The 27,933-nt window shown below is 39.0% G+C and overlaps 4 protein-coding genes across 13 annotated transcripts in view; all 4 read left to right on the top strand.

Annotated features, from left to right (window-relative positions):
* The window catches only part of LOC139977024 (uncharacterized), an 82,922-nt gene that overhangs the window by 12,686 nt on the left and 42,303 nt on the right, over nt 1-27,933 (top strand). For 2 of the 8 annotated variants that reach the window (XM_071985979.1, XM_071985974.1), the window contains exons 1-2: nt 22,277-22,414; nt 23,105-23,169. The exons of 1 other annotated variant lie outside the window; for it this stretch is intronic. The gene's annotated coding sequence lies outside the window, so the exon portion shown is untranslated. Of the gene's footprint in view, nt 1-15,247; nt 15,320-22,276; nt 22,415-22,779; nt 23,170-27,933 lie in introns of those variants that run through there. 5 more of the 8 variants (XM_071985981.1, XM_071985980.1, XM_071985977.1 and 2 more) reach the window with 4 other exon arrangements.
* LOC139977023 (nucleolar transcription factor 1-B-like) lies at nt 42-17,785 on the top strand. 3 transcript variants are annotated; one of them, XR_011796372.1, is made up of 5 exons: nt 42-566; nt 1,147-1,233; nt 3,108-3,254; nt 3,968-4,722; nt 17,500-17,785. XR_011796372.1 is itself a non-coding variant. In XM_071985972.1 (5 exons), coding segments are annotated over exons 1-5 (558 nt in total). In that variant the 5' UTR covers nt 42-308; the 3' UTR covers nt 15,914-16,052. The 3 variants fall into 3 exon arrangements, 2 of the variants coding, with proteins under 2 accessions (XP_071842073.1, XP_071842072.1); XM_071985972.1 differs by lacking the exon at nt 17,500-17,785 and adding an exon at nt 15,913-16,052 and having other exon boundaries at nt 3,968-4,032; XM_071985971.1 differs by lacking the exon at nt 17,500-17,785 and adding an exon at nt 4,901-5,256 and having other exon boundaries at nt 3,968-4,032.
* Nucleotides 11,580-13,634, top strand: LOC139977026 (nucleolar transcription factor 1-like). Its single transcript, XM_071985982.1, has 3 exons — nt 11,580-11,997; nt 12,695-12,781; nt 13,571-13,634. The coding sequence occupies exons 1-3, from the start codon at nt 11,740-11,742 to the stop codon at nt 13,601-13,603; spliced, it is 378 nt and encodes a 125-aa protein (XP_071842083.1). The 5' UTR covers nt 11,580-11,739; the 3' UTR covers nt 13,604-13,634.
* LOC139977351 (nucleolar transcription factor 1-like) lies at nt 24,389-27,346 on the top strand. Its single transcript, XM_071986640.1, has 4 exons — nt 24,389-24,587; nt 25,141-25,323; nt 25,906-26,084; nt 27,224-27,346. The coding sequence occupies exons 1-4, from the start codon at nt 24,389-24,391 to the stop codon at nt 27,344-27,346; spliced, it is 684 nt and encodes a 227-aa protein (XP_071842741.1).

Below are 27,933 nucleotides of genomic sequence, written 5' to 3'. Positions count from 1 at the left end.
TCAATTTTCTATGATATCATTAAAGCACGGAACACCCCGAACTAAAACCGTTCGCTAGCAGATCACAAATTAGCCCCACCCCGTACATGTTGTGGTTGGGGAACTAAACACATTGTAAGTGGGGTTGCATTTGTCAGTCAAAATATAAGCAAGATTTCAGTACCCAACAAAGCCCTGATCACTGATTAAGAGCATTTGCCAAGATGGCATCACAGGCCCCCTGATGTGATCCAACTTCCTGGAGTAGTTGAGGGTTTGCCAGTCAAAAATGGTCACATTCAATCAAACATGTATATCAAGTTAGGGGCATGATATTGAGATGGGTTTTTAATCTAGCAGTGTGGAATATTTTTCTCTTCAATAAAATATTACATTGTCTGTCACCAGACACCCATTTCAAGATGGAAGACAGGTTAACTCTTGTAAGCAACCTGTTCAAACAATTCCCTACGAGAGACACCGGTTTTTATAAGTCCACCATTTCCAAGGTCAAGTGGGAGATGGTGGCATTCCATCAATTCACACCCGAAGAGTGTCAGCAGGAGTGGGAGTTGATACAAGCTGTTGTAAGTAGATATGGGAATAGCTTTGTTGACAAGATGTATCCACTATTCTATGAAGTTGTGAAGAGAGTCTAGACAACAGCTGGAAGAGAGGGGAGAGGGAGGCAGGGGGAGTGGAAGTTGATACAAGCTGATGTAAGTAGATATGGGAATAGCTTTGTTGACAGATGTATCCACTATTCTATGAAGTTGTGAAGAGAGTCTAGACAACAGCTGGAAGAGAGGGGAGAGGGAGGCAGAGGTAGGGAGGATGGGAGGGATCAAACAAGGTAGGTTTTAGGAAGCTCCTGGGTCAAACACCTGGACAGATTATCACCAAAGCTGTTTTTGGTTGCTGTCACAGAAATTGGATCCCTGATGACTACCATTTTATTGTGCATACACATTAGCATGATTCTTGATCCAGATAGAAATGCATTATGCTGCTTTGATATTTTTTGTATTCTGCGTTGATATTTTGTGTATTCTGCGTTGATATTTTGTGTATTCTGAGTTGATATTTAATGTATTCTGCACTGATATTTGATGTATTCTGCGTTGATATTTTGTGTTCATGTCTTGTTCTTTGTCTTGTTCTTTTTAGATTCGGAAGAAAAAGACAGCAAACCAGATTGTCACAGAGGCCATTGATTTGGCTAAAAGCTTAACGTACCACCCAAAGCGGAGTGCTGTAAGTGGTGTGCAAAAGTAGAATGTAAAGGAGAACACAACCAACAGAATTGGTGAACATGTGTTCCGTATGATTTTCTAAAGGTCTATTTATGACATTCAAAAATATCAGTTTTTAAGATCTACTCATATTGAGAATGTACAGGTGTAGTGGGCATCACTATACCTGGTTGCTTCAGAAGCAATTGTTTTAACACACAAACATGATTAATAAATTCCTCACTCCACCCTCAAGAAAAACTAATAGTTTCTTTGTTTATTTACATTGCTTAATGATACAAGTGGTGCACTGTGTAGGTGTGGGTTGTACCAGTTGCCCCATTTCATTATATCCTTTGAACTTTCTTACCTGTTGATGATGATCGTAAGGATTTCTTCTTTTGTCTATTGTTCTTTAGGGAATAATAAATTTCTTTAGGGAGTTCATGGAGCATAGTTCTTTAGGTACCTAGTATTATTCTTTAGGGAGTATTGTTCTTTAGGGAGTATTGTTCTTTAGGGATTATCCTTCTTTAGGGATTATCCTTCTTTAGGGAGCTCAGAGAGTATCGTTCTTTAGGGAGTTCAGGAAATATTGTTCTTTAGGAAGTATTGTTCTTTGGGGAGTTTACTCATGCCAAGCATGCCAGGGTTTTCAGTGTATTTTCCTCTTCATTTACATGATAACTGTTCTTATCTTTAAACTGTAGTATGTTCTTTTCCATGTTTTGCTATTGTGAAGCAATCATTAATGTTTTCCCATCCTTTATTTTAGAGGTTCTTTAAAACTACTGCTCCATTATTCTTAGTTTTTCAATTTTCTATGATATCATTAAAGCACGGAACACCCCCAGCTAAAACCGTTCAGTAGCCGATCACCAATTCGCCCCACCCTATACATGTTGTGGTTGGCGAAGCAGTTAAAGGACAGACCCAAGGTAAGTTATTCAGAGTAAGTTATTCTTAACGTTAAAAAAACATATTTTAGAGGTTCTTTAAAACTACTGCTCCATTATTCTTAGTTTTTCAATTTTCTATGATATCATTAAAGCACGGAACACCCTGAACTAAACTCGTTCGATAGCCGATCACCAATTCGCCCCACGCCATACATGTTGTGGTTGGCGAAGCAGTTAAAGGACAGACCCGAGGTAAGTTATTCTTAACGATATAAAAACATATTTTACAGGTTCTTTAAAACTACTGCTCCATTATTCTTAGTTTTTCAATTTTCTATGATGTCATAGCACGCAACACCCCCCCAACTTGGTACTGGGCCCATTCGCCCCACCCCATACAGGTTGTGGAAGAATTCAAAGGACAGACCCGAGGTAAGTTATTCAGAGTAAGTTATTCTTAACGTTAAAAAAACATATTTTAGAGGTTCTTTAAAACTACTGCTCCATTATTCTTAGTTTTTCAATTTTCTATGATATCATTAAAGCACGGAACACCCCGAACTTGGTACCGTTCGGTAGCCTATCACCAATTTGCCCGACGCCATACATGTTGTGGTTGGCGAAGCAGTTAAAGGACAGACCCGAGGTAAGTTATTCTTAACGATATAAAAACATATTTTAGAGGTTCTTTAAAACTACTGCTCCATTATTCTTAGTTTTTCAATTTTCTATGATATCATTAAAGCACGGAACACCCTGAACTTGGTACTGGGCCCATTCGCCCCACCCCATACAGGCTGTGGAAGAATTCAAAGGACAGACCCGAGGTAAGTTATTCAGAGTAAGTTATTCTTAACCGTTTAAAAACATATTTTACAGGTTCTTTAAAACTACTGCTCCATTATTCTTAGTTTTTCAATGTTCTCTGATATCATTAATGGTATATGAATGTTTTCCCATCCTTTGTTTTAACCTAGCATCTGTCATCTACTTACAGCTGTATCCAAAGAAACCATTGACCCCGTATATCAAGTACTACTCCGCCAAACAAAAATCGGTGAAAGACAAAAATCCTTCTTTCTCCCAGACAAAGATAAGCCAGGTCTTGGCGGAGAAGTACAAGACATTGTCGAAAAAGAAAAAGGTTTGTCCTCTCCAATATTTCATATTAAACCCATAAATCTCTGGTTTGATATTGATCAGGGAAAATGCTGTTTTTCGGTGTCATTTTGTACACTTGTGTTACATGCCAATTGCATTCAAAGATTTCATGAATATGTAGATGATTTTAAATATGCAATATTAGATAAGATTTTCTCTCTCTCTGAAACCATGTGCATGCAGGGATAATTTATCTGGTATCCTGTCACAAAATGGGCAAATTGCTCTACAAGTGCAAAGATGCATAGCAGTTGTTTTACACAGGAGCCATATGTATTGTATACTGGAACCATATGTATTTTACACAGGAACCATGTGTATTTTACACAGGAACCATATATATTTTACACAGGAACCATACGAATCTTATATGAGAGAAACAGAATCTTCCAACCGCTACACAAAATTTGAGTACTAAATCATTCCTTAGACTGTGCTACATAGTAACAAATATAGGAAGTTAAGTACTGTATATATTAGGGCAAAGTTTTTCAAGATTTCTCTGGTTGTCCGATTGGCAAAAAGAGATGTAAAGATTGGCAAATAGAACACCAGCTTTGAGCCATTACAACTTCCATTTCGGTGCAATTATTCTCCAGCTCTTGATGGAGTCTTTAACAGTGGAATGTGCTTTAAAATGAAGCTTTTACCTTGAGCTACCTTATCATGTGACATATCTCTCTTTCTCTTCATCAGCAAAAACATGTGACCGACTACGCTTCTGAAATGAAGGATTACGAAGCCAAGAAGACAGAGTTCTAGTACGATTGCATTTTGATATACTGTACTTTTGTTTCAATTTCTTCAGTTATTATCCCCTGCCTCGCATGTCTCAACATACTGTCAACCATACTGTTAAATGCATACACAAACCTAACTGCAATCTTTAGATTGTGTCATAGGTTTAGCTATATAACAGCTATGTGACAGTTATGTGACAGCTAAGAAACAGTCTTGTTCCATTTTGGGAGATAGTCAAAGTTGAGTTATAAGGGCTGTCATTATTTAAAGGTTGTGAAGACTGGCACAAAAAGAAACATCTAATGCCGGTAATCTGACCTAGTTTCCAATGCATACAGCACAGTGTATAAATGATACAGCGATGGACGGTCATATTCAATCAAACATATCTCAAGTTAGGGGCATGTTATTGAGATGGTATGCTGCCGAAATGAAAGATTACGACGTCAAGATTACAGAGTTCTAGTACGATTGCATTTTGATATATTTTTGTTTCAATTTCTTCAGTTATTATCCCCTGCCTCGCATGTCTCAACATACTGTAAACCATACTGTTAAAAGCATACACAAACCTAACTGCAATCTTTAGATTGTTTCATAGGTTTAGCTATATGACAGCTATGTGACAGTTATGTGACAGCTAAGAAACAGTCTTGTTCCATTTTGGGAGATAGTCAAAGTTGAGTTATAAGGGCTGTCATTATTTAAAGGTTGTAAAGGTTGTGAAAACATTAATTTAACATTGATATGACATTAAAATCTCATAAAAACGTTATGCTGACATTTTAATAACACCACATTTAACGTTATATAAACATATTTTAGAGGTTCTTTAAAACTACTGCTCCATTATTCTTAGTTTTTCAATTTTCTATGATATCATTAAAGCACGGAACACCCCGAACTAAAACCGTTCGCTAGCAGATCACAAATTAGCCCCACCCCGTACATGTTGTGGTTGGCGAACTAAGCACATTGTAAGTGGGGTTGCATTTGTCAGTCAAAATATAAGCAAGATTTCAGTACCCAACAAAGCCCTGATCACTGATTAAGAGCATTTGCCAAGATGGCATCACAGGCCCCCTGATGTGATCCAACTTCCTGGAGTAGTTGAGGGTTTGCCAGTCAAAAATGGTCACATTCAATCAAACATGTATATCAAGTTAGGGGCATGATATTGAGATGGGTTTTTCATCTAGCAGTGTGGAATATTTTTCTCTTCAATAAAATATTACATTGTCTGTCACCAGATACCCATTTCAAGATGGAAGACAGGTTAACTCTTGTAAGCAACCTGTTCAAACAATTCCCTACGAGAGACACCGGTTTTTATAAGTCCACCATTTCCAAGGTCAAGTGGGAGATGGTGGCATTCCATCAATTCACACCCGAAGAGTGTCAGCAGGAGTGGGAGTTGATACAAGCTGATGTAAGTAGATATGGGAATAGCTTTGTTGACAAGATGTATCCACTATTCTATGAAGTTGTGAAGAGAGTCTAGACAACAGCTGGAAGAGAGGGGAGAGGGAGGCAGGGGGAGTGGGAGTTGATACAAGCTGATGTAAGTAGATATGGGAATAGCTTTGTTGACAGATGTATCCACTATTCTATGAAGTTGTGAAGAGAGTCTAGACAACAGCTGGAAGAGAGGGGAGAGGGAGGCAGAGGTAGGGAGGATGGGAGGGATCAAACAAGGTAGGTTTTAGGAAGCTCCTGGGTCAAACACCTGGACAGATTATCACCAAAGCTGTTTTTGGTTGTTGTCACAGAAATTGGATCCCTGATGACTACCATTTTATTGTGCATACACATTAGCATGATTCTTGATCTAGATAGAAATGCATTATGCTGCTTTGATATTTTTTGTATTCTGCGTTGATATTTTGTGTATTCTGCGTTGATATTTTATGTATTCTGAGTTGATACTTAATGTATTCTGCGTTGATATTTTGTGTTCATTTCTTGTTCTTTGCCTTGTTCCTTGCTCTTTTTAGATTCAAAAGTACAAGACAGCTACCCAAATTGCTAAGGAAGCCCTGGTTATGGTGAACAGCCCAACTTACATCCCCAAGCGGAGTGCTGTAAGTGGTGTGCAAAAGTAGAATGCCCTGATCACTGATTAAGAGCATTTGCCAAGATGGCATCACAGGCCCCCTGATGTGATCCAACTTCCTGGAGTAGTTGAGGGTTTGCCAGTCAAAAATGGTCACATTCAATCAAACATATATCAAGTTAGGGGCATGATATTGAGATGGGTTTTTCATCTAGCAGTGTGGAATATTTTTCTCTTCAATAAAATATTACATTGTCTGTCACCAGATACCCATTTCAAGATGGAAGACAGGTTAACTCTTGTAAGCAACCTGTTCAAACAATTCCCTACGAGAGACACCGGTTTTTATAAGTCCACCATTTCCAAGGTCAAGTGGGAGATGGTGGCATTCCATCAATTCACACCCGAAGAGTGTCAGCAGGAGTGGGAGTAGATACAAGCTGATGTAAGTAGATATGGGAATAGCTTTGTTGACAAGATGTATCCACTATTCTATGAAGTTGTGAAGAGAGTCTAGACAACAGCTGGAAGAGAGGGGAGAGGGAGGCAGGGGGAGTGGAAGTTGATACAAGCTGATGTAAGTAGATATGGGAATAGCTTTGTTGACAAGATGTATCCACTATTCTATGAAGTTGTGAAGAGAGTCTAGACAACAGCTGGAAGAGAGGGGAGAGGGAGGCAGGGGGAGTGGGAGTTGATACAAGCTGATGTAAGTAGATATGGGAATAGCTTTGTTGACAGATGTATCCACTATTCTATGAAGTTGTGAAGAGAGTCTAGACAACAGCTGGAAGAGATGGGAGAGGGAGGCAGAGGTAGGGAGGACAGGAGGGATCATACAAGGTAGGTTTTAGGAAGCTCCTGGGTCAAACACCTGGACAGATTATCACCAAAGCTGTTTTTGGTTGTTGTCACAGAAATTGGATCCCTGATGACTACCATTTTATTGTGCATACACATTAGCATGATTCTTGATCCAGATAGAAATGCATTATGCTGCTTTGATATTTTTTGTATTCTGCGTTGATATTTTGTGTATTCTGCGTTGATATTTTGTGTATTCTGAGTTGATACTTAATGTATTCTGCGTTGATATTTTGTGTTCATTTCTTGTTCTTTGCCTTGTTCCTTGCTCTTTTTAGATTCAAAAGTACAAGACAGCTACCCAAATTGCTAAGGAAGCCCTGGTTATGGTGAACAGCCCAACTTACATCCCCAAGCGGAGTGCTGTAAGTGGTGTGCAAAAGTAGAATGCCCTGATCACTGATTAAGAGCATTTGCCAAGATGGCATCACAGGCCCCCTGATGTGATCCAACTTCCTGGAGTAGTTGAGGGTTTGCCAGTCAAAAATGGTCACATTCAATCAAACATGTATATCAAGTTAGGGGCATGATATTGAGATGGGTTTTTCATCTAGCAGTGTGGAATATTTTTCTCTTCAATAAAATATTACATTGTCTGTCACCAGATACCCATTTCAAGATGGAAGACAGGTTAACTCTTGTAAGCAACCTGTTCAAACAATTCCCTACGAGAGACACCGGTTTTTATAAGTCCACCATTTCCAAGGTCAAGTGGGAGATGGTGGCATTCCATCAATTCACACCCGAAGAGTGTCAGCAGGAGTGGGAGTTGATACAAGCTGATGTAAGTAGATATGGGAATAGCTTTGTTGACAGATGTATCCACTATTCTATGAAGTTGTGAAGAGAGTCTAGACAACAGCTGGAAGAGAGGGGAGAGGGAGGCAGAGGTAGGGAGGACAGGAGGGATCAAACAAGGTAGGTTTTAGGAAGCTCCTGGGTCAAACACCTGGACAGATTATCACCAAAGCTGTTTTTGGTTGTTGTCACAGAAATTGGATCCCTGATGACTACCATTTTATTGTGCATACACATTAGCATGATTCTTGATCCAGATAGAAATGCATTATGCTGCTTTGATATTTTTTGTATTCTGCGTTGATATTTTGTGTATTCTGCGTTGATATTTTGTGTATTCTGAGTTGATACTTAATGTATTCTGCGTTGATATTTTGTGTTCATTTCTTGTTCTTTGCCTTGTTCCTTGCTCTTTTTAGATTCAAAAGTACAAGACAGCTACCCAAATTGCTAAGGAAGCCCTGGTTATGGTGAACAGCCCAACTTACATCCCCAAGCGGAGTGCTGTAAGTGGTGTGCAAAAGTAGAATGCCCTGATCACTGATTAAGAGCATTTGCCAAGATGGCATCACAGGCCCCCTGATGTGATCCAACTTCCTGGAGTAGTTGAGGGTTTGCCAGTCAAAAATGGTCACATTCAATCAAACATGTATATCAAGTTAGGGGCATGATATTGAGATGGGTTTTTCATCTAGCAGTGTGGAATATTTTTCTCTTCAATAAAATATTACATTGTCTGTCGCCAGATACCCATTTCAAGATGGAAGACAGGTTAACTCTTGTAAGCAACCTGTTGAAACAATTCCCTATGAGAGACACCGGTTTTTATAAGTCCACCATTTCCAAAGTCAAGTGGGAGATGGTGGCATTCCATCAATTCACACCCGAAGAGTGTCAGCAGGAGTGGGAGTTGATACAAGCTGATGTAAGTAGATATGGGAATAGCTTTGTTGACAGATGTATCCACTATTCTATGAAGTTGTGAAGAGAGTCTAGACAACAGCTGGAAGAGAGGGGAGAGGGAGGCAGAGGTAGGGAGGACAGGAGGGATCAAACAAGGTAGGTTTTAGGAAGCTCCTGGGTCAAACACCTGGACAGATTATCACCAAAGCTGTTTTTGGTTGTTGTCACAGAAATTGGATCCCTGATGACTACCATTTTATTGTGCATACACATTAGCATGATTCTTGATCCAGATAGAAATGCATTATGCTGCTTTGATATTTTTTGTATTCTGCGTTGATATTTTGTGTATTCTGCGTTGATATTTTGTGTATTCTGAGTTGATACTTAATGTATTCTGCGTTGATATTTTGTGTTCATTTCTTGTTCTTTGCCTTGTTCCTTGCTCTTTTTAGATTCAAAAGTACAAGACAGCTACCCAAATTGCTAAGGAAGCCCTGGTTATGGTGGACAGCCCAACTTACACCCCCAAGCGGAGTGCTGTAAGTGGTGTGCAAAAGTAGAATGCCCTGATCACTGATTAAGAGCATTTGCCAAGATGGCATCACAGGCCCCCTGATGTGATCCAACTTCCTGGAGTAGTTGAGGGTTTGCCAGTCAAAAATGGTCACATTCAATCAAACATGTATATCAAGTTAGGGGCATGATATTGAGATGGGTTTTTCATCTAGCAGTGTGGAATATTTTTCTCTTCAATAAAATATTACATTGTCTGTCACCAGATACCCATTTCAAGATGGAAGACAGGTTAACTCTTGTAAGCAACCTGTTCAAACAATTCCCTACGAGAGACACCGGTTTTTATAAGTCCACCATTTCCAAGGTCAAGTGGGAGATGGTGGCATTCCATCAATTCACACCCGAAGAGTGTCAGCAGGAGTGGGAGTTGATACAAGCTGATGTAAGTAGATATGGGAATAGCTTTGTTGACAAGATGTATCCACTATTCTATGAAGTTGTGAAGAGAGTCTAGACAACAGCTGGAAGAGAGGGGAGAGGGAGGCAGGGGGAGTGGAAGTTGATACAAGCTGTTGTAAGTAGATATGGGAATAGCTTTGTTGACAAGATGTATCCACTATTCTATGAAGTTGTGAAGAGAGTCTAGACAACAGCTGGAAGAGAGGGGAGAGGGAGGCAGGGGGAGTGGGAGTTGATACAAGCTGATGTAAGTAGATATGGGAATAGCTTTGTTGACAGATGTATCCACTATTCTATGAAGTTGTGAAGAGAGTCTAGACAACAGCTGGAAGAGAGGGGAGAGGGAGGCAGAGGTAGGGAGGACAGGAGGGATCAAACAAGGTAGGTTTTAGGAAGCTCCTGGGTCAAACACCTGGACAGATTATCACCAAAGCTGTTTTTGGTTGTTGTCACAGAAATTGGATCCCTGATGACTACCATTTTATTGTGCATACACATTAGCATGATTCTTGATCCAGATAGAAATGCATTATGCTGCTTTGATATTTTTTGTATTCTGCGTTGATATTTTGTGTATTCTGCGTTGATATTTTGTGTATTCTGAGTTGATACTTAATGTATTCTGCGTTGATATTTTGTGTTCATTTCTTGTTCTTTGCCTTGTTCCTTGCTCTTTTTAGATTCAAAAGTACAAGACAGCTACCCAAATTGCTAAGGAAGCCCTGGTTATGGTGGACAGCCCAACTTACACCCCCAAGCGGAGTGCTGTAAGTGGTGTGCAAAAGTAGAATGCCCTGATCACTGATTAAGAGCATTTGCCAAGATGGCATCACAGGCCCCCTGATGTGATCCAACTTCCTGGAGTAGTTGAGGGTTTGCCAGTCAAAAATGGTCACATTCAATCAAACATGTATATCAAGTTAGGGGCATGATATTGAGATGGGTTTTTCATCTAGCAGTGTGGAATATTTTTCTCTTCAATAAAATATTACATTGTCTGTCACCAGATACCCATTTCAAGATGGAAGACAGGTTAACTCTTGTAAGCAACCTGTTCAAACAATTCCCTACGAGAGACACCGGTTTTTATAAGTCCACCATTTCCAAGGTCAAGTGGGAGATGGTGGCATTCCATCAATTCACACCCGAAGAGTGTCAGCAGGAGTGGGAGTTGATACAAGCTGATGTAAGTAGATATGGGAATAGCTTTGTTGACAAGATGTATCCACTATTCTATGAAGTTGTGAAGAGAGTCTAGACAACAGCTGGAAGAGAGGGGAGAGGGAGGCAGGGGGAGTGGAAGTTGATACAAGCTGTTGTAAGTAGATATGGGAATAGCTTTGTTGACAAGATGTATCCACTATTCTATGAAGTTGTGAAGAGAGTCTAGACAACAGCTGGAAGAGAGGGGAGAGGGAGGCAGGGGGAGTGGGAGTTGATACAAGCTGATGTAAGTAGATATGGGAATAGCTTTGTTGACAGATGTATCCACTATTCTATGAAGTTGTGAAGAGAGTCTAGACAACAGCTGGAAGAGAGGGGAGAGGGAGGCAGAGGTAGGGAGGACAGGAGGGATCAAACAAGGTAGGTTTTAGGAAGCTCCTGGGTCAAACACCTGGACAGATTATCACCAAAGCTGTTTTTGGTTGTTGTCACAGAAATTGGATCCCTGATGACTACCATTTTATTGTGCATACACATTAGCATGATTCTTGATCCAGATAGAAATGCATTATGCTGCTTTGATATTTTTTGTATTCTGCGTTGATATTTTGTGTATTCTGCGTTGATATTTTGTGTATTCTGAGTTGATACTTAATGTATTCTGCGTTGATATTTTGTGTTCATTTCTTGTTCTTTGCCTTGTTCCTTGCTCTTTTTAGATTCAAAAGTACAAGACAGCTACCCAAATTGCTAAGGAAGCCCTGGTTATGGTGGACAGCCCAACTTACACCCCCAAGCGGAGTGCTGTAAGTGGTGTGCAAAAGTAGAATGCCCTGATCACTGATTAAGAGCATTTGCCAAGATGGCATCACAGGCCCCCTGATGTGATCCAACTTCCTGGAGTAGTTGAGGGTTTGCCAGTCAAAAATGGTCACATTCAATCAAACATGTATATCAAGTTAGGGGCATGATATTGAGATGGGTTTTTCATCTAGCAGTGTGGAATATTTTTCTCTTCAATAAAATATTACATTGTCTGTCACCAGATACCCATTTCAAGATGGAAGACAGGTTAACTCTTGTAAGCAACCTGTTCAAACAATTCCCTACGAGAGACACCGGTTTTTATAAGTCCACCATTTCCAAGGTCAAGTGGGAGATGGTGGCATTCCATCAATTCACACCCGAAGAGTGTCAGCAGGAGTGGGAGTTGATACAAGCTGATGTAAGTAGATATGGGAATAGCTTTGTTGACAAGATGTATCCACTATTCTATGAAGTTGTGAAGAGAGTCTAGACAACAGCTGGAAGAGAGGGGAGAGGGAGGCAGGGGGAGTGGAAGTTGATACAAGCTGTTGTAAGTAGATATGGGAATAGCTTTGTTGACAAGATGTATCCACTATTCTATGAAGTTGTGAAGAGAGTCTAGACAACAGCTGGAAGAGAGGGGAGAGGGAGGCAGGGGGAGTGGGAGTTGATACAAGCTGATGTAAGTAGATATGGGAATAGCTTTGTTGACAGATGTATCCACTATTCTATGAAGTTGTGAAGAGAGTCTAGACAACAGCTGGAAGAGAGGGGAGAGGGAGGCAGAGGTAGGGAGGATGGGAGGGATCAAACAAGGTAGGTTTTAGGAAGCTCCTGGGTCAAACACCTGGACAGATTATCACCAAAGCTGTTTTTGGTTGTTGTCACAGAAATTGGATCCCTGATGACTACCATTTTATTGTGCATACACATTAGCATGATTCTTGATCCAGATAGAAATGCATTATGCTGCTTTGATATTTTGTGTATTCTGCGTTGATATTTTGTGTATTCTGCGTTGATATTTTGTGTATTCTGAGTTGATACTTAATGTATTCTGCGTTGATATTTTGTGTTCATTTCTTGTTCTTTGCCTTGTTCCTTGCTCTTTTTAGATTCAAAAGTACAAGACAGCTACCCAAATTGCTAAGGAAGCCCTGGTTATGGTGAACAGCCCAACTTACATCCCCAAGCGGAGTGCTGTAAGTGGTGTGCAAAAGTAGAATGTAAATGAGAACACAACCAACAGAATTGGTGAACATGTGTTCCGTATGATTTTCTAAAGGTCTATTTATGACATTCAAAAATATCAGTTTTTACGATCTACTCATATTGAGAATGTACAGGTGTAGTTGGCATCACTATACCTGGTTGCTTCAGAAGCAATTGTTTTAACACACAAACATGATTAATAAATTCCTCACTCCACCATCAAGAAAAACTAATAGTTTCTTTGTTTATTTACATTGCTTAATGATAAAAGTGGTGCACTGTGTAGGTGTGGGTTGTACCAGTTGCCCCATTTCATTATATCCTTTGAACTTTCTTACCTGTTGATGATGATCGTACGGATTTCTTCTTTCGTCTATTGTTCTTTAGGGAGTATTCTTCTTTAGGGAATAATAAATTTCTTTAGGGAGTTCATGGAGCATAGTTCTTTAGGTACCTAGTATTATTCTTTAGGGAGTATTGTTCTTTAAGGAGTATTGTTCTTTAGGGAGTATTGTTCTTTAGGGATTATCCTTCTTTATGGAGTTCAGGGAGTATCGTTCTTTAGGGAGTTCAGGAAATATTGTTCTTTAGGGTTTTCAGTGTATTTTCCTCTTCATTTACATGATAACTGTTCTTATCTTTAAACTGTAGTATGTTCTTTTCCATGTTTTGCTATTGTGAAGCGATCATTAATGTTTTCCCATCCTTTATTTTAGAGGTTCTTTAAAACTACTGCTCCATTATTCTTAGTTTTTCAATTTTCTATGATATCATTAAAGCACGGAACACCCCCAACTAAAACCGTTCAGTAGCCGATCACCAATTCGCCCCACCCTATACATGTTGTGGTTGGCGAAGCAGTTAAAGGACAGACCCGAGGTAAGTTATTCAGAGTAAGTTATTCTTAACGTTAAAAAAACATATTTTACAGGTTCTTTAAAACTACTGCTCCATTATTCTTAGTTTTTCAATTTTCTATGATATCATTAAAGCATGGAACACCCCGAACTTGGTACTGGGCCCATTCGCCCCACCCCAAACAGGTTGTGGAAGAATTCAAAGGACAGACCCGAGGTAAGTTATTCAGAGTAAGTTATTCTTAACGTTAAAAAAACATATTTTACAGGTTCTTTAAAACTACTGCTCCATTATTCTTAGTTTTTCAATTTTCTATGATATCATTAAAGCACGGAACACCCCGAACTTGGTACTGGGCCCATTCGCCCCACCCCATACAGGTTGTGGAAGAATTCAAAGGACAGACCCGAGGTAAGTTATTCAGAGTAAGTTATTCTTAATGTTAAAAAAACATATTTTACAGGTTCTTTAAAACTACTACTCCTTTATTCTTAGTTTTTCAATTTTCTATGATATCATTAAAGCACGGAACACCCCGAACTAAAACCGTTTGGTAGCCGATCACCAATTCGCCCCACGCCATACATGTTGTGGTTGGCGAAGCAGTTAAAGGACAGACCCAAGGTAAGTTATTCAGAGTAAGTTATTCTTAACCTTTTAAAAACATATTTTACAGGTTCTTTAAAACTACTGCTCCATTATTCTTAGTTTTTCAATTTTCTATGATATCATTAATGGTATATGAATGTTTTCCCATCCTTTGTTTTAACCTAGCATCTCTCATCTACTTACAGCTGTATCCAAAGAAACCATTGACACCATATATAAGGTACTACTCTGCCAAACAAAAGTCTGTGAAAGAGAAAAACACAACTTTTTCACAGACAAAGATAAGCTAGGTCTTGGCGGAGAAGTACAAGACATTGTCGAAAAAGAAAAAGGTTTGTCCTCTCCAATATTTCATATTAAACCCATAAATCTCTGGTTTGATATTGGTCAGGGAAAATGCTGTTTTTCGGTGTCATTTTGTACACTTGTGTTACATGCCAATTGCATTCAAAGATTTCATGAATATGTAGATGATTTTAAATATGCAATATTAGATCAGATTTTCTCTCTCTCTGATACCATGTGCATGCAGGGATAATTTATCTGGTATCCTGTCACAAAATGGGCAAATTGCTCTACAAGTGCAAAGATGCATAGCAGTTGTTTTACACAGGAACCATATGTATTGTATACTGGAACCATATGTATTTTACACAGGAACCATGTGTATTTTACACAGGAACCATATGTATTTTACACAGGAACCATACGAATCTTATATGAGAGAAACAGAATCTTCCAACCGCTACACAAAATTTGAGTAGTATATATATTAGGGCAAAGTTTTTCAAGATTTCTCTGGTTGTCCGATTGGCAAAAAGAGATGTAAAGATTGGCAAATAGAACACCAGCTTTGAGCCATTACAACTTCCATTTCGGTGCAGTCATTCTCCAGCTTGATGGAGTCTTTAACAGTGGAATGTGCTTTAAAATGAAGCTTTTACCTTGAGCTACCGTATCATGTGACATACAGTATCTCTCTTTCTCTTCCATCAGCAAAAATACGTCACCAAGTATGCTGCCGAAATGAAAGATTACGACGTCAAGATAACAGAGTTCTAGTACGATTGCATTTTGATATATTTTTGTTTCAATTTCTTCAGTTCTTATCCCCTGCCTCGCATGTCTCAACATACTGTAAACCATACTGTTAAAAGCATACACAAACCTAACTGCAATCTTTAGATTGTGTCATAGGTTTAGCTATATGACAGCTATGTGACAGTTATGTGACAGCTAAGAAACAGTCTTTTTCCAATTTGGGAGATAGTCAAAGTTGAGTATAAGGGCTGTCATTATTTAAAGGTTGTGAGGACTCGCGCAAAAAGAAACATCTAATGCCTGTAATCTGACCTAGTTTCCAATGAGGTGTAACAGAAGTGAACCATCGATCCCAGAAAATACACACACAACTTGCTACCGTTGGTAATTAGACACTAGTGTACAGTCAGTACATACAGCTGCAGCATACAGCACAGTGTATAAATGATACAGCGATGGACATCTCAGGTCCAGCAGATAACAAGGTAGTCCAAAACGGTCATATTCAATCAAACATATCTCAAGTAAGGGGCATGTTATTGAGATGGGGTTTTCAACTAGCAGTGTGGAATATTTTTTCACTTCAATAAAAGATTACATTGTCTGTCATCAGATACCCATTTCAAGATGGATGACAGATTAACTCTCTTGAGCAACTTGAAAAAGCAGTTGCCAAAGAGTGACAAACATTCATGGAAGTTCACCCTTTCAAAGGTAGACTGGGAGAAGGTGTCCTTTCAAAACTTCACACCCAAAGAGTGTCAGCAGGAGTGGGAGTTAATACAAGCTGATGTAAGTAGATATGGGTATAGCTTTGTTGACAGATGTATCCACTATTCTATGTGAAGAGAGTCTAGACTCCAGCTGGAAGAGAGGGGAGAGGGAGGCAGGGGGAGTGGGAGTTGATACAAGCTAATGTAAGTAGATATGGGTATAGCTTTGTTGAGAGATGTATCCATCCACTATTCTATGAAGTTGTGAAGAGAGTCTAGACTACAGCTGGAAGAGAGGGGAGAGGGAGGCAGGGGGGGTGGGAGTTGATACAAGCTGATGTAAGTAGATATGGGTATAGCTTTGTTGACAGATGTATCCACTATTCTATGAAGTAGTGAAGAGAGTCTAGACAACAGCTGGAAGAGAGGGGAGATTCGCCCCACCCCATACATGTTGTGGTTGGCGAAGCAGTTAAAGGACAGACCCGAGGTAAGTTATTCAGAGTAAGTTATTCTTAACGTTATAAAAACATATTTTACAGGTTCTTTAAAACTACTGCTCCATTATTCTTAGTTTTTCAATTTCTATGATATCATTAAAGCACGGAACACCCCGAACTAAAACCGTTCGGTACCCGATCACCAATTCGCCCCACCCCATACATGTTGTGGTTGGCGAAGCAGTTACAGGGCAGACGGGTCCGGGTTAAGTTATTCATAGTAAGTTATTCTTAACGTTATAAAAACATTTTTTAGAGGTTCTTTAAAGCTACTGCTCCAATATTCTTAGTTTCTCAATTTTCTATGATATCATTAAAGCACGGAACACCCCGAACTAGAACAGTTCGGTACCCGATCACCAATTCGCCCCACCCCATACATGTTGTGGTTGGCGAAGCAGTTAAAGGACAGACCAGAGGGAAGTTATTCATAACGTTATAAAAACATATTTTAGAGGTTCTTTAAAACTACTGCTCCATTATTCTTAGTTTTTCAATTTTCTATCTATCAATAAAGCACGGAACACCCCGAACTAAAACCGTTCGGTAGCAGATCACCAATTCGCCCCATCCCATACATGTTGTGGTTGGCGAAGCAGTTAAAGGACAGACCCGAGGTAAGTTATTCAGAGTATATATTCAATCAAACATTCAATCAAACATATATCTCAAGTTAGGGGCATGTTATTGAGATGGTATGCTGCCGAAATAAAAGATTACGACGTCAAGAAATCAGAGTTCTAGTAAGATTGCATTTTGATATATTTTTGTTTCAATTTCTTCAGTTATTATCCCCTGCCTCGCATGTCTCAACATACTGTAAACCATACTGTTAAAAGCATACACAAACCTAACTGCAATCTTTAGATTGTGTCATAGGTTTAGCTATATGACAGCTATGTGACAGTTATGTGACAGCTAAGAAACAGTCTTTTTCCATTTTGGGAGATAGTCAAAGTTGAGTATAAGGGCTGTCATTATTTAAAGGTTGTGAAGACTCGCGCAAAAAGAAACATCTAATGCCGGTAATCTGACCTAGTTTCCAATGAGGTGTAACAGAAGTGTTGGGCACCACCATCGATCCCAGAAAATACACACACAACTTGCTACCGTTGGTAATTAGACACTAGTGTACAGTCAGTACATACAGCTGCAGCATACAGCACAGTGTATAAATGATACAGCGATGGACATCTCAGGTCCAGCAGATAACAAGGTAGTCCAAAACGGTCATATTCAATCAAACATATCTCAAGTAAGGGGCATGTTATTGAGATGGGGTTTTCAACTAGCAGTGTGGAATATTTTTTCACTTCGATAAAAGATTACATTGTCTGTCATCAGATACCCATTTCAAGATGGATGACAGATTAACTCTCTTGAGCAACTTGAAAAAGCAGTTGCCAAAGAGTGACAAACATTCATGGAAGTTCACCCTTTCAAAGGTAGACTGGGAGAAGGTGTCCTTTCAAAACTTCACACCCAAAGAGTGTCAGCAGGAGTGGGAGTTAATACAAGCTGATGTAAGTAGATATGGGTATAGCTTTGTTGACAGATGTATCCACTATTCTATGTGAAGAGAGTCTAGACAACAGCTGGAAGAGAGGGGAGAGGGAGGCAGGGGGAGGCAGGGGGAGTGGCAGTTGATACAAGCTGATGTAAGTAGATATGGGAATAGCTTTGTTGACAGATGTATCCACTATTCTATGAAGTTGTGAAGAGAGTCTAGACAACAGCTGGAAGAGAGGGGAGAGGGAGGCAGAGGTAGGGAGGATGGGAGGGATCAAACAAGGTAGGTTTTAGGAAGCTCCTGGGTCAAACACCTGGACAGATTATCACCAAAGCTGTTTTTGGTTGTTGTCACAGAAATTGGATCCCTGATGACTACCATTTTATTGTGCATACACATTAGCATGATTCTTGATCCAGATAGAAATGCATTATGCTGCTTTGATATTTTTTGTATTCTGCGTTGATATTTTGTGTATTCTGCGTTGATATTTTGTGTATTCTGAGTTGATATTTAATGTATTCTGCACTGATATTTGATGTATTCTGCGTTGATATTTTGTGTTCATGTCTTGTTCTTTGTCTTGTTCTTTTTAGATTCGGAAGAAAAAGACAGCAAACCAGAACGTCACAGAGGCCATTGATTTGGCTAAAAGCGTAACGTACCACCCAAAGCGGAGTGCTGTAAGTGGTGTGCAAAAGTAGAATGTAAAGGAGAACACAACCAACAGAATTGGTGAACATGTGTTCAGTATGATTTTCTAAAGGTCTATTTATGACATTCAAAAATATCAGTTTTTAAGATCTACTCATATTGAGAATGTACAGGTGTAGTGGGCATCACTATACCTGGTTGCTTCAGAAGCAATTGTTTTAACACACAAACATGATTAATAAATTCCTCACTCCACCATCAAGAAAAACTAATAGTTTCTTCGTTTATTTATATTATATTGCTTAATGATACAAGTGGTGCACTGTGTAGGTGTGGGTTGTACCAGTTGCCCCATTTCATTATATCCTTTGAACTTTCTTACCTGTTGATGATGATCGTAAGGATTTCTTCTTTTGTCTATTGTTCTTTAGGGAGTATTCTTCTTTAGGGAATAATAAATTTCTTTAGGGAGTATTGTTCTTTAAGGAGTATTGTTCTTTAGGGAGTATCGTTCTTTAGGGATTATCCTTCTTTAGGGAGTTCAGGAAATATTGTTCTTTAGGAAGTATTGTTCTTTGGGGAGTTTACTCATGCCAAGCACGCCAGGGTTTTCAGTGTATTTTCCTCTTCATTTACATGATAACTGTTCTTATCTTTAAACTGTAGTATGTTCTTTCCGCGTTTTGCTATTGTGAAGCAATCATTAATGGTATATGAATGTTTTCCCATCCTTTATTTTAGAGGTTCTTTAAAACTACTGCTCCATTATTCTTAGTTTTTCAATTTTCTATGATATCATTAATGGTATATGAATGTTTTCCCATCCTTTGTTTTAACCTAGCATCTCTCATCTACTTACAGCTGTATCCAAAGAAACCATTGACCCCGTATATCAAGTACTACTCCGCCAAACAAAAATCAGTGAAAGACAAAAATCCTTCTTTCTCCCAGACAAAGATAAGCCAGGTCTTGGCGGAGAAGTACGAGACATTGTCGAAAAAGAAAAAGGTTTGTCCTCTCCGATATTTCATATTAAACCCATAAATCTCTGGTTTGATATTGGTCAGGGAAAATGCTGTTTTTCGGTGTCATTTTGTACACTTGTGTTACATGCCAATTGCATTCAAAGATGATGGTTGGCGAAGCAGTTAAAGGACAGACCCGAGGGAAGTTATTCAGAGTAAGTTATTCTTAACGTTAAAAAAACATATTTTAGAGGTTCTTTAAAACTACTGCTCCATTATTCTTAGTTTTTCAATTTTCTATGATATCATTAAAGCACGGAACACCCCGAACTAAAACCGTTCGATAGCCGATCACCAATTCGCCCCACGCCATACATGTTGTGGTTGGCGAAGCAGTTAAAGGACAGACCCGAGGTAAGTTATTCTTAACGATATAAAAACATATTTTACAGGTTCTTTAAAACTACTGCTCCATTATTCTTAGTTTTTCAATTTTCTATGATATCATTAAAGCACGGAACACCCCGAACTTGGTACTGGGCCCATTCGCCCCACCCCATACAGGTTGTGGAAGAATTCAAAGGACAGACCCGAGGTAAGTTATTCAGAGTAAGTTATTCTTAACGTTAAAAAAACATATTTTACAGGTTCTTTAAAACTACTGCTCCATTATTCTTAGTTTTTCAATTTTCTATGATATCATTAAAGCACGGAACACCCCGAACTAAAACCGTTCGGTAGCCGATCACCAATTCGCCCCACGCCATACATGTTGTGGTTGGCGAAGCAGTTAAAGGACAGACCCGAGGTAAGTTATTCTTAACGATATAAAAACATATTTTACAGGTTCTTTAAAACTACTGCTCCATTATTCTTAGTTTTTCAATTTTCTATGATATCATTAAAGCACGGAACACCCTGAACTTGGTACTGGGCCCATTCGCCCCACCCCATACAGGTTGTGGAAGAATTCAACGGACAGACCCGAGGTAAGTTATTCAGAGTAAGTTATTCTTAACGTTAAAAAAACATATTTTACAGGTTCTTTAAAACTACTGCTCCATTATTCTTAGTTTTTCAATTTTCTATGATATCATTAAAGCACGGAACACCCCGAACTAAAACCGTTCGGTAGCCGATCACCAATTTGCCCCACGCCATACATGTTGTGGTTGGCGAAGCAGTTAAAGGACAGACCCGAGGTAAGTTATTCTTAAAGATATAAAACAATATTTTAGAGGTTCTTTAAAACTACTGCTCCATTATTCTTAGTTTTTCAATTTTCTATGATATCATTAAAGCACGGAACACCCTGAACTTGGTACTGGGCCCATTCGCCCCACCCCATACAGGTTGTGGAAGAATTCAAAGGACAGACCCGAGGTAAGTTATTCAGAGTAAGTTATTCTTAACCTTTTAAAAACATATTTTACAGGTTCTTTAAAACTACTGCTCCATTATTCTTAGTTTTTCAATTTTCTATGATATCATTAAAGCACGGAACACCCCTAACTAAAACCGTTCGATAGCCGATCACCAATTCGCCCCACGCCATACATGTTGTGGTTGGCGAAGCAGTTAAAGGACAGACCCGAGGTAAGTTATTCTTAACGATATAAAAACATATTTTACAGGTTCTTTAAAACTACTGCTCCATTATTCTTAGTTTTTCAATTTTCTATGATATCATTAAAGCACTGAACACCCTGAACTTGGTACTGGGCCCATTCACCCCACCCCATACAGGCTGTGGAAGAATTCAAAGGACAGACCCGAGGTAAGTTATTCAGAGTAAGTTATTCTTAACCTTTTAAAAACATATTTTACAGGTTCTTTAAAACTACTGCTCCATTATTCTTAGTTTTTCAATTTTCTATGATATCATTAATGGTATATGAATGTTTTCCCATCCTTTGTTTTAACCTAGCATCTCTCATCTACTTACAGCTGTATCCAAAGAAACCATTGACCCCGTATATCAAGTACTACTCCGCCAAACAAAAATCGTGCCAATTGCATTCAAAGATGATGGTTGGCGAAGCAGTTAAAGGACAGACCCGAGGGAAGTTATTCAGAGTAAGTTATTCTTAACGTTAAAAAAACATATTTTAGAGGTTCTTTAAAACTACTGCTCCATTATTCTTAGTTTTTCAATTTTCTATGATATCATTAAAGCACGGAACACCCCGAACTAAAACCGTTCGATAGCCGATCACCAATTCGCCCCACGCCATACATGTTGTGGTTGGCGAAGCAGTTAAAGGACAGACCCGAGGTAAGTTATTCTTAACGATATAAAAACATATTTTACAGGTTCTTTAAAACTACTGCTCCATTATTCTTAGTTTTTCAATTTTCTATGATATCATTAAAGCACTGAACACCCTGAACTTGGTACTGGGCCCATTCACCCCACCCCATACAGGCTGTGGAAGAATTCAAAGGACAGACCCGAGGTAAGTTATTCAGAGTAAGTTATTCTTAACCTTTTAAAAACATATTTTACAGGTTCTTTAAAACTACTGCTCCATTATTCTTAGTTTTTCAATTTTCTATGATATCATTAATGGTATATGAATGTTTTCCCATCCTTTGTTTTAACCTAGCATCTCTCATCTACTTACAGCTGTATCCAAAGAAACCATTGACACCATATATAAGGTACTACTCTGCCAAACAAAAGTCTGTGAAAGAGAAAAACACAACTTTTTCACAGACAAAGATAAGCTAGGTCTTGGCGGAGAAGTACAAGACATTGTCGAAAAAGAAAAAGGTTTGTCCTCTCCAATATTTCATATTAAACCCATAAATCTCTGGTTTGATATTGGTCAGGGAAAATGCTGTTTTTCGGTGTCATTTTGTACACTTGTGTTACATGCCAATTGCATTCAAAGATTTCATGAATATGTAGATGATTTTAAATATGCAATATTAGATAAGATTTTCTCTCTCTCTGATACCATGTGCATGCAGGGATAATTTATCTGGTATCCTGTCACAAAATGGGCAAATTGCTCTACAAGTGCAAAGATGCATAGTAGTTGTTTTACACAGGAGCAATATGTATTGTATACTGGAACCATATGTATTTTACACAGGAACCATATGTATTTTACACAGGAACCATACGAATCTTATATGAGAGAAACAGAATCTTCCAACCGCTACACAAAATTAGAGTACTAAATCATTCCTTAGACTGTGCTACATAGTAACAAATATAGGAAGTTAATTATATATATATTAGGGCAAAGTTTTTCAAGATTTCTCTGGTTGTCCGATTGGCAAAAAGAGATGTAAAGATTGGCAAATAGAACACCAGCTTTGAGCCATTACAACTTCCATTTCGGTGCAATCACTCTCCAGCTCTTGATGGAGTCTTTAACAGTGGAATGTGCTTTAAAATGAAGCTTTTACCTTGAGCTACCTTATCATGTGACATATCTCTCTTTCTCTTCATCAGCAAAAACATGTGACCGACTACGCTTCTGAAATGAAGGATTACGAAGCCAAGAAGACAGAGTTCTAGTACGATTGCATTTTGATATACTTTTGTTTCAATTTCTTCAGTTATTATCCCCTGCCTCGCATGTCTCAACATACTGTCAACCATACTGTTAAATGCATACACAAACCTAACTGCAATCTTTAGATTGTGTCATAGGTTTAGCTATATAACAGCTATGTGACAGTTATGTGACAGCTAAGAAACAGTCTTGTTCCATTTTGGGAGATAGTCAAAGTTGAGTTATAAGGGCTGTCATTATTTAAAGGTTGTGAACACTGGCACAAAAAGAAACATCTAATGCCGGTAATCTGACCTAGTTTCCAATGAGGTGTATTAACAGAAGTGTTAGGCACCACCATCGATCCCAGAAAATACACACACAACTTGCTACCGTCGGTAATTAGACACTAGTGTACAGTCAGTACATACAGCTGCAGCATACAGCACAGTGTATAAATGATACAGCGATGGACATCTCAGGTCCAGCAGATAACAAGGTAGTCCAAAACGGTCATATTCAATCAAACATATATCTCAAGTTAGGGGCATGTTATTGAAATGGTATGCTGCCGAAATAAAAGATTACGACGTCAAGAAATCAGAGTTCTAGTAAGATTGCATTTTGATATATTTTTGTTTCAATTTCTTCAGTTCTTATCCCCTGCCTCGCATGTCTCAACATACTGTAAACCATACTGTTAAAAGCATACACAAACCTAACTGCAATCTTTAGATTGTGTCATAGGTTTAGCTATATGACAGCTATGTGACAGCTATGTGACAGTTATGTGACAGCTAAGAAACAGTCTTGTTCCATTTTGGGAGATAGTCAAAGTTGAGTATAAGGGCTGTCATTATTTAAAGGTTGTGAAGACTCGCGCAAAAAGAAACATCTAATGCCGGTAATCTGACCTAGTTTCCAATGAGGTGTAACAGAAGTGTTGGTCACCACCATCGATCCCAGAAAATACACACACAACTTACTACCGTCGGTAATTAGATACTAGTGTACAGTCAGTACATACAGCTGCAGCATACAGCACAGTGTATAAATGATACAGTGATGGACATGCATCTCAGGTCCAGCAGATAACAAGGTAGTCCAAAACGGTTATATTCAATCAAACATATCTCAAGTAAGGGGCATGTTATTGAGATGGGGTTTTCAACTAGCAGTGTGGAATATTTTTTCACTTCAATAAAAGATTACATTGTCTGTCACCAGATACCCATTTCAAGATGGATGACAGATTAACTCTCCTGAGCAACTTGCAAAAGCAGTTGCCAAAGAGTGACAAACATTCATGGAAGTTCACCCTTTCAAAGGTAGACTGGGAGAAGGTGTCCTTTCAAAACTTCACACCCAAAGAGTGTCAGCAGGAGTGGGAGTTGATACAAGCTGATGTAAGTAGATATGGGTGTAGCTTTGTTGACAGATGTATCCACTGTTCTATGTGAAGTGAGTCTAGACTACAGCTGGAAGAGAGGGGAGAGGGAGGCAGGGGGAGTGGGAGTTGATACAAGCTAATGTAAGTAGATATGGGTATAGCTTTGTTGACAGATGTATCCATCCACTATTCTATGAAGTTGTGAAGAGAGTCTAGACTACAGCTGGAAGAGAGGGGAGAGGGAGGCAGGGGGAGTGGGAGTTGATACAAGCTGATGTAAGTAGATATGGGTATAGCTTTGTTGACAGATGTATCCACTATTCTATGAAGTAGTGAAGAGAGTCTAGACAACAGCTGGAAGAGAGGGGAGATTCGCCCTACCCCATACATGTTGTGGTTGGCGAAGCAGTTAAAGGACAGACCCGAGGTAAGTTATTCAGAGTAAGTTATTCTTAACGTTATAAAAACATATTTTAGAGGTTCTTTAAAACTACTGCTCCATTATTCTTCGTTTTTCAATTTTCTATGATATCATTAAAGCACGGAACACCCCGAACTAAATATTTTTTCACTTCAATAAAAGATTACATTGTCTGTCACCAGATACCCATTTCAAGATGGATGACAGATTAACTCTCCTGAGCAACTTGCAAAAGCAGTTGCCAAAGAGTGACAAACATTCATGGAAGTTCACCCTTTCAAAGGTAGACTGGGAGAAGGTGTCCTTTCAAAACTTTACACCCAAAGAGTGTCAGCAGGAGTGGGAGTTGATACAAGCTGATGTAAGTAGATATGGGTGTAGCTTTGTTGACAGATGTATCCACTATTCTATGTGAAGAGAGTCTAGACTACAGCTGGAAGAGAGGGGAGAGGGAGGCAGGGGAGTGGGAGTTGATACAAGCTAATGTAAGTAGATATGGGTATAGCTTTGTTGACAGATGTATCCATCCACTATTCTATGAAGTTGTGAAGAGAGTCTAGACTACAGCTGGAAGAGAGGGGAGAGGGAGGCAGGGGGAGTGGGAGTTGATACAAGCTGATGTAAGTAGATATGGGTATAGCTTTGTTGACAGATGTATCCACTATTCTATGAAGTAGTGAAGAGAGTCTGGACAACAGCTGGAAGAGAGGGGAGATTCGCCCTACCCCATTCATGTTGTGGTTGGCGAAGCAGTTAAAGGACAGACCCGAGGTAAGTTATTCAGAGTAAGTTATTCTTAACGTTATAAAAACATATTTTAGAGGTTCTTTAAAACTACTGCTCCATTATTCTTCGTTTTTCAATTTTCTATGATATCATTAAAGCACGGAACACCCCGAACTAAATATTTTTTCACTTCAATAAAAGATTACATTGTCTGTCACCAGATACCCATTTCAAGATGGATGACAGATTAACTCTCTTGAGCAACTTGCAAAAGCAGTTGCCAAAGAGTGACAAACATTCATGGAAGTTCACCCTTTCAAAGGTAGACTGGGAGAAGGTGTCCTTTCAAAACTTCACACCCAAAGAGTGTCAGCAGGAGTGGGAGTTGATACAAGCTGATGTAAGTAGATATGGTTATAGCTTTGTTGACAGATGTATCCATCCACTATTCTATGAAGTTGTGAAGAGAGTCTAGACTACAGCTGGAAGAGAGGGGAGAGGGAGGCAGGGGAGTGGGAGTTGATACAAGCTAATGTAAGTAGATATGGGTATAGCTTTGTTGACAGATGTATCCATCCACTATTCTATGAAGTTGTGAAGAGAGTCTAGACTACAGCTGGAAGGGAGGGGAGAGGGAGGCAGGGGGAGTGGGAGTTGATACAAGCTGATGTAAGTAGATATGGGTATAGCTTTGTTGACAGATGTATCCACTATTCTATGAAGTAGTGAAGAGAGTCTAGACAACAGCTGGAAGAGAGGGGAGATTCGCCCTACCCCATACATGTTGTGGTTGGCGAAGCAGTTAAAGGACAGACCTGAGGTAAGTTATTCAGAGTGAGTTATTCTTAACGTTATAAAAACATATTTTAGAGGTTCTTTAAAACTACTGCTCCATTATTCTTAGTTTTTCAATTTTCTATGATATCATTAAAGCACGGAACACCCCGAACTAAAACCGTTCGGTAGCAGATCACCAATTAGCCCCACCCCATACATGTTGTGGTTGGCGAAGCAGTTACAGGACAGACCCGAGGTAAGTTATTCAGAGTACGTTATTCTTAACGTTATAAAAACATATTTTCGAGGTTCTTTAAAACTACTGCTCCATTATTCTTAGGTTTTCAATTTTCTATGATATCATTAAAGCACGGAACACCCCGAACTAAAACCGTTCGGTAGCAGATCACCAATTAGCCCCACTCCATACATGTTGTGGTTGGCGAACTTAAACACATTGTAAGTGGGGTTGCATTTGTCAGTCAAAATATAAGCAAGATTTCAGTACCCAACAAAGCCCTGATCACTGATTATTATCAGTAACTATTAAAGTGTTGCACTCCAAAGCCTGTACAGTTACTGAGGTGTCAGGGGAATGACAGTGGGATGTTGATCTTAACCAGGAGGGTGGGTCTTTTAAGAACATGTTTTTTTTTTTTTTTTTAGCAAGTAGCTAAATTTGTGAAATTCTTTGCCTGAGTGTAGAATATAGAACTATGTCCCATGTTTCAACATTTTTTTATTTTATTCCCCAATCGAAAGGTTCCGAGGTCACAGCTAAGAGCGAAGTGGAAAGCGCTTTCAGACAAACGGAGAATGAAATGGATCCATATGTCCCTTCAGAAGAAGGATGAATACCAGGTATTTAAAAGGATTGTCTGGTAGCCCTAAATAATTGTTACCTTAACTGACCATCCAGTTCCCCATCCATCTCATTGAAAAATCCCGGATACATATCATTGAAAAAGCCAACTTTAAAGGCCAAATCTTTAAAGTTATCATCATAATCACTGTTATCTTAAATGGATATTCTGATGGTATGCGATATTACGCTAATACTAAAGACAATAAAAGTCCACATATCCATATAGATGGAAATGCCATTTCAATATCTTGTTGAAACTAGTTGTGGTTGTTTCAACCAGATTGTTATAACAGTAAGTGGTCAGTGGTCTTTGATGTGTCATGACAGCTGTCCTTCAACATGTTCCATTTGCTTGTTCATGAGTTGTAGCACAGTTGGCATTGAAATGAATTCTGAATTAAAATGAAATTCATTTAAGGAATATGTTCTTCTGTCAAAAAATTAATTTAACATGTTAAAGAAAAACAAGTAACCCTAACCCAGTAGGCCCCTACTCCTCATCTGACGATGGAACTTCACCTAACAGGTCAACCAAAGCATCTACTAGGACTCTTTCTGTCTCATCTTCTACTAAAACTCCTTCCAACCCCTCCCCTACTCCATTACT

Source organism: Apostichopus japonicus, chromosome 12, assembly GCF_037975245.1.
Source record: "Apostichopus japonicus isolate 1M-3 chromosome 12, ASM3797524v1, whole genome shotgun sequence".
NCBI classification, from domain to species: Eukaryota; Metazoa; Echinodermata; class Holothuroidea; order Aspidochirotida; family Stichopodidae; genus Apostichopus; species Apostichopus japonicus.
Note: the sequence above shows the minus strand (reverse complement) of the source record. Positions and strands in the feature narration are given on the sequence as shown.

Coding starts and splice junctions, on each gene's coding strand:
- LOC139977023 (XM_071985971.1), top strand. CDS start 309: ATGATATTGAGATGGGTTTTTAATCTAGCAGTGTGGAATATTTTTCTC. Junction 3,255..3,967: donor CATTGTCGAAAAAGAAAAAG/GTTTGTCCTCTC, acceptor TCTCTTCATCAG/CAAAAACATGTGACCGACTA. Junction 4,033..4,900: donor GCCAAGAAGACAGAGTTCTA/GTACGATTGCAT, acceptor ATATCATTAAAG/CACGGAACACCCCGAACTAA.
- LOC139977026 (XM_071985982.1), top strand. CDS start 11,740: ATGATATTGAGATGGGTTTTTCATCTAGCAGTGTGGAATATTTTTCTC. Junction 11,998..12,694: donor GGGAGTTGATACAAGCTGAT/GTAAGTAGATAT, acceptor TGCTCTTTTTAG/ATTCAAAAGTACAAGACAGC. Junction 12,782..13,570: donor ACATCCCCAAGCGGAGTGCT/GTAAGTGGTGTG, acceptor ATATCATTAAAG/CACGGAACACCCCCAACTAA.
- LOC139977351 (XM_071986640.1), top strand. CDS start 24,389: ATGGATGACAGATTAACTCTCCTGAGCAACTTGCAAAAGCAGTTGCCA. Junction 25,324..25,905: donor GTTGATACAAGCTGATGTAA/GTAGATATGGGT, acceptor GTCTGTCACCAG/ATACCCATTTCAAGATGGAT. Junction 26,085..27,223: donor GGGAGTTGATACAAGCTGAT/GTAAGTAGATAT, acceptor CCCAATCGAAAG/GTTCCGAGGTCACAGCTAAG.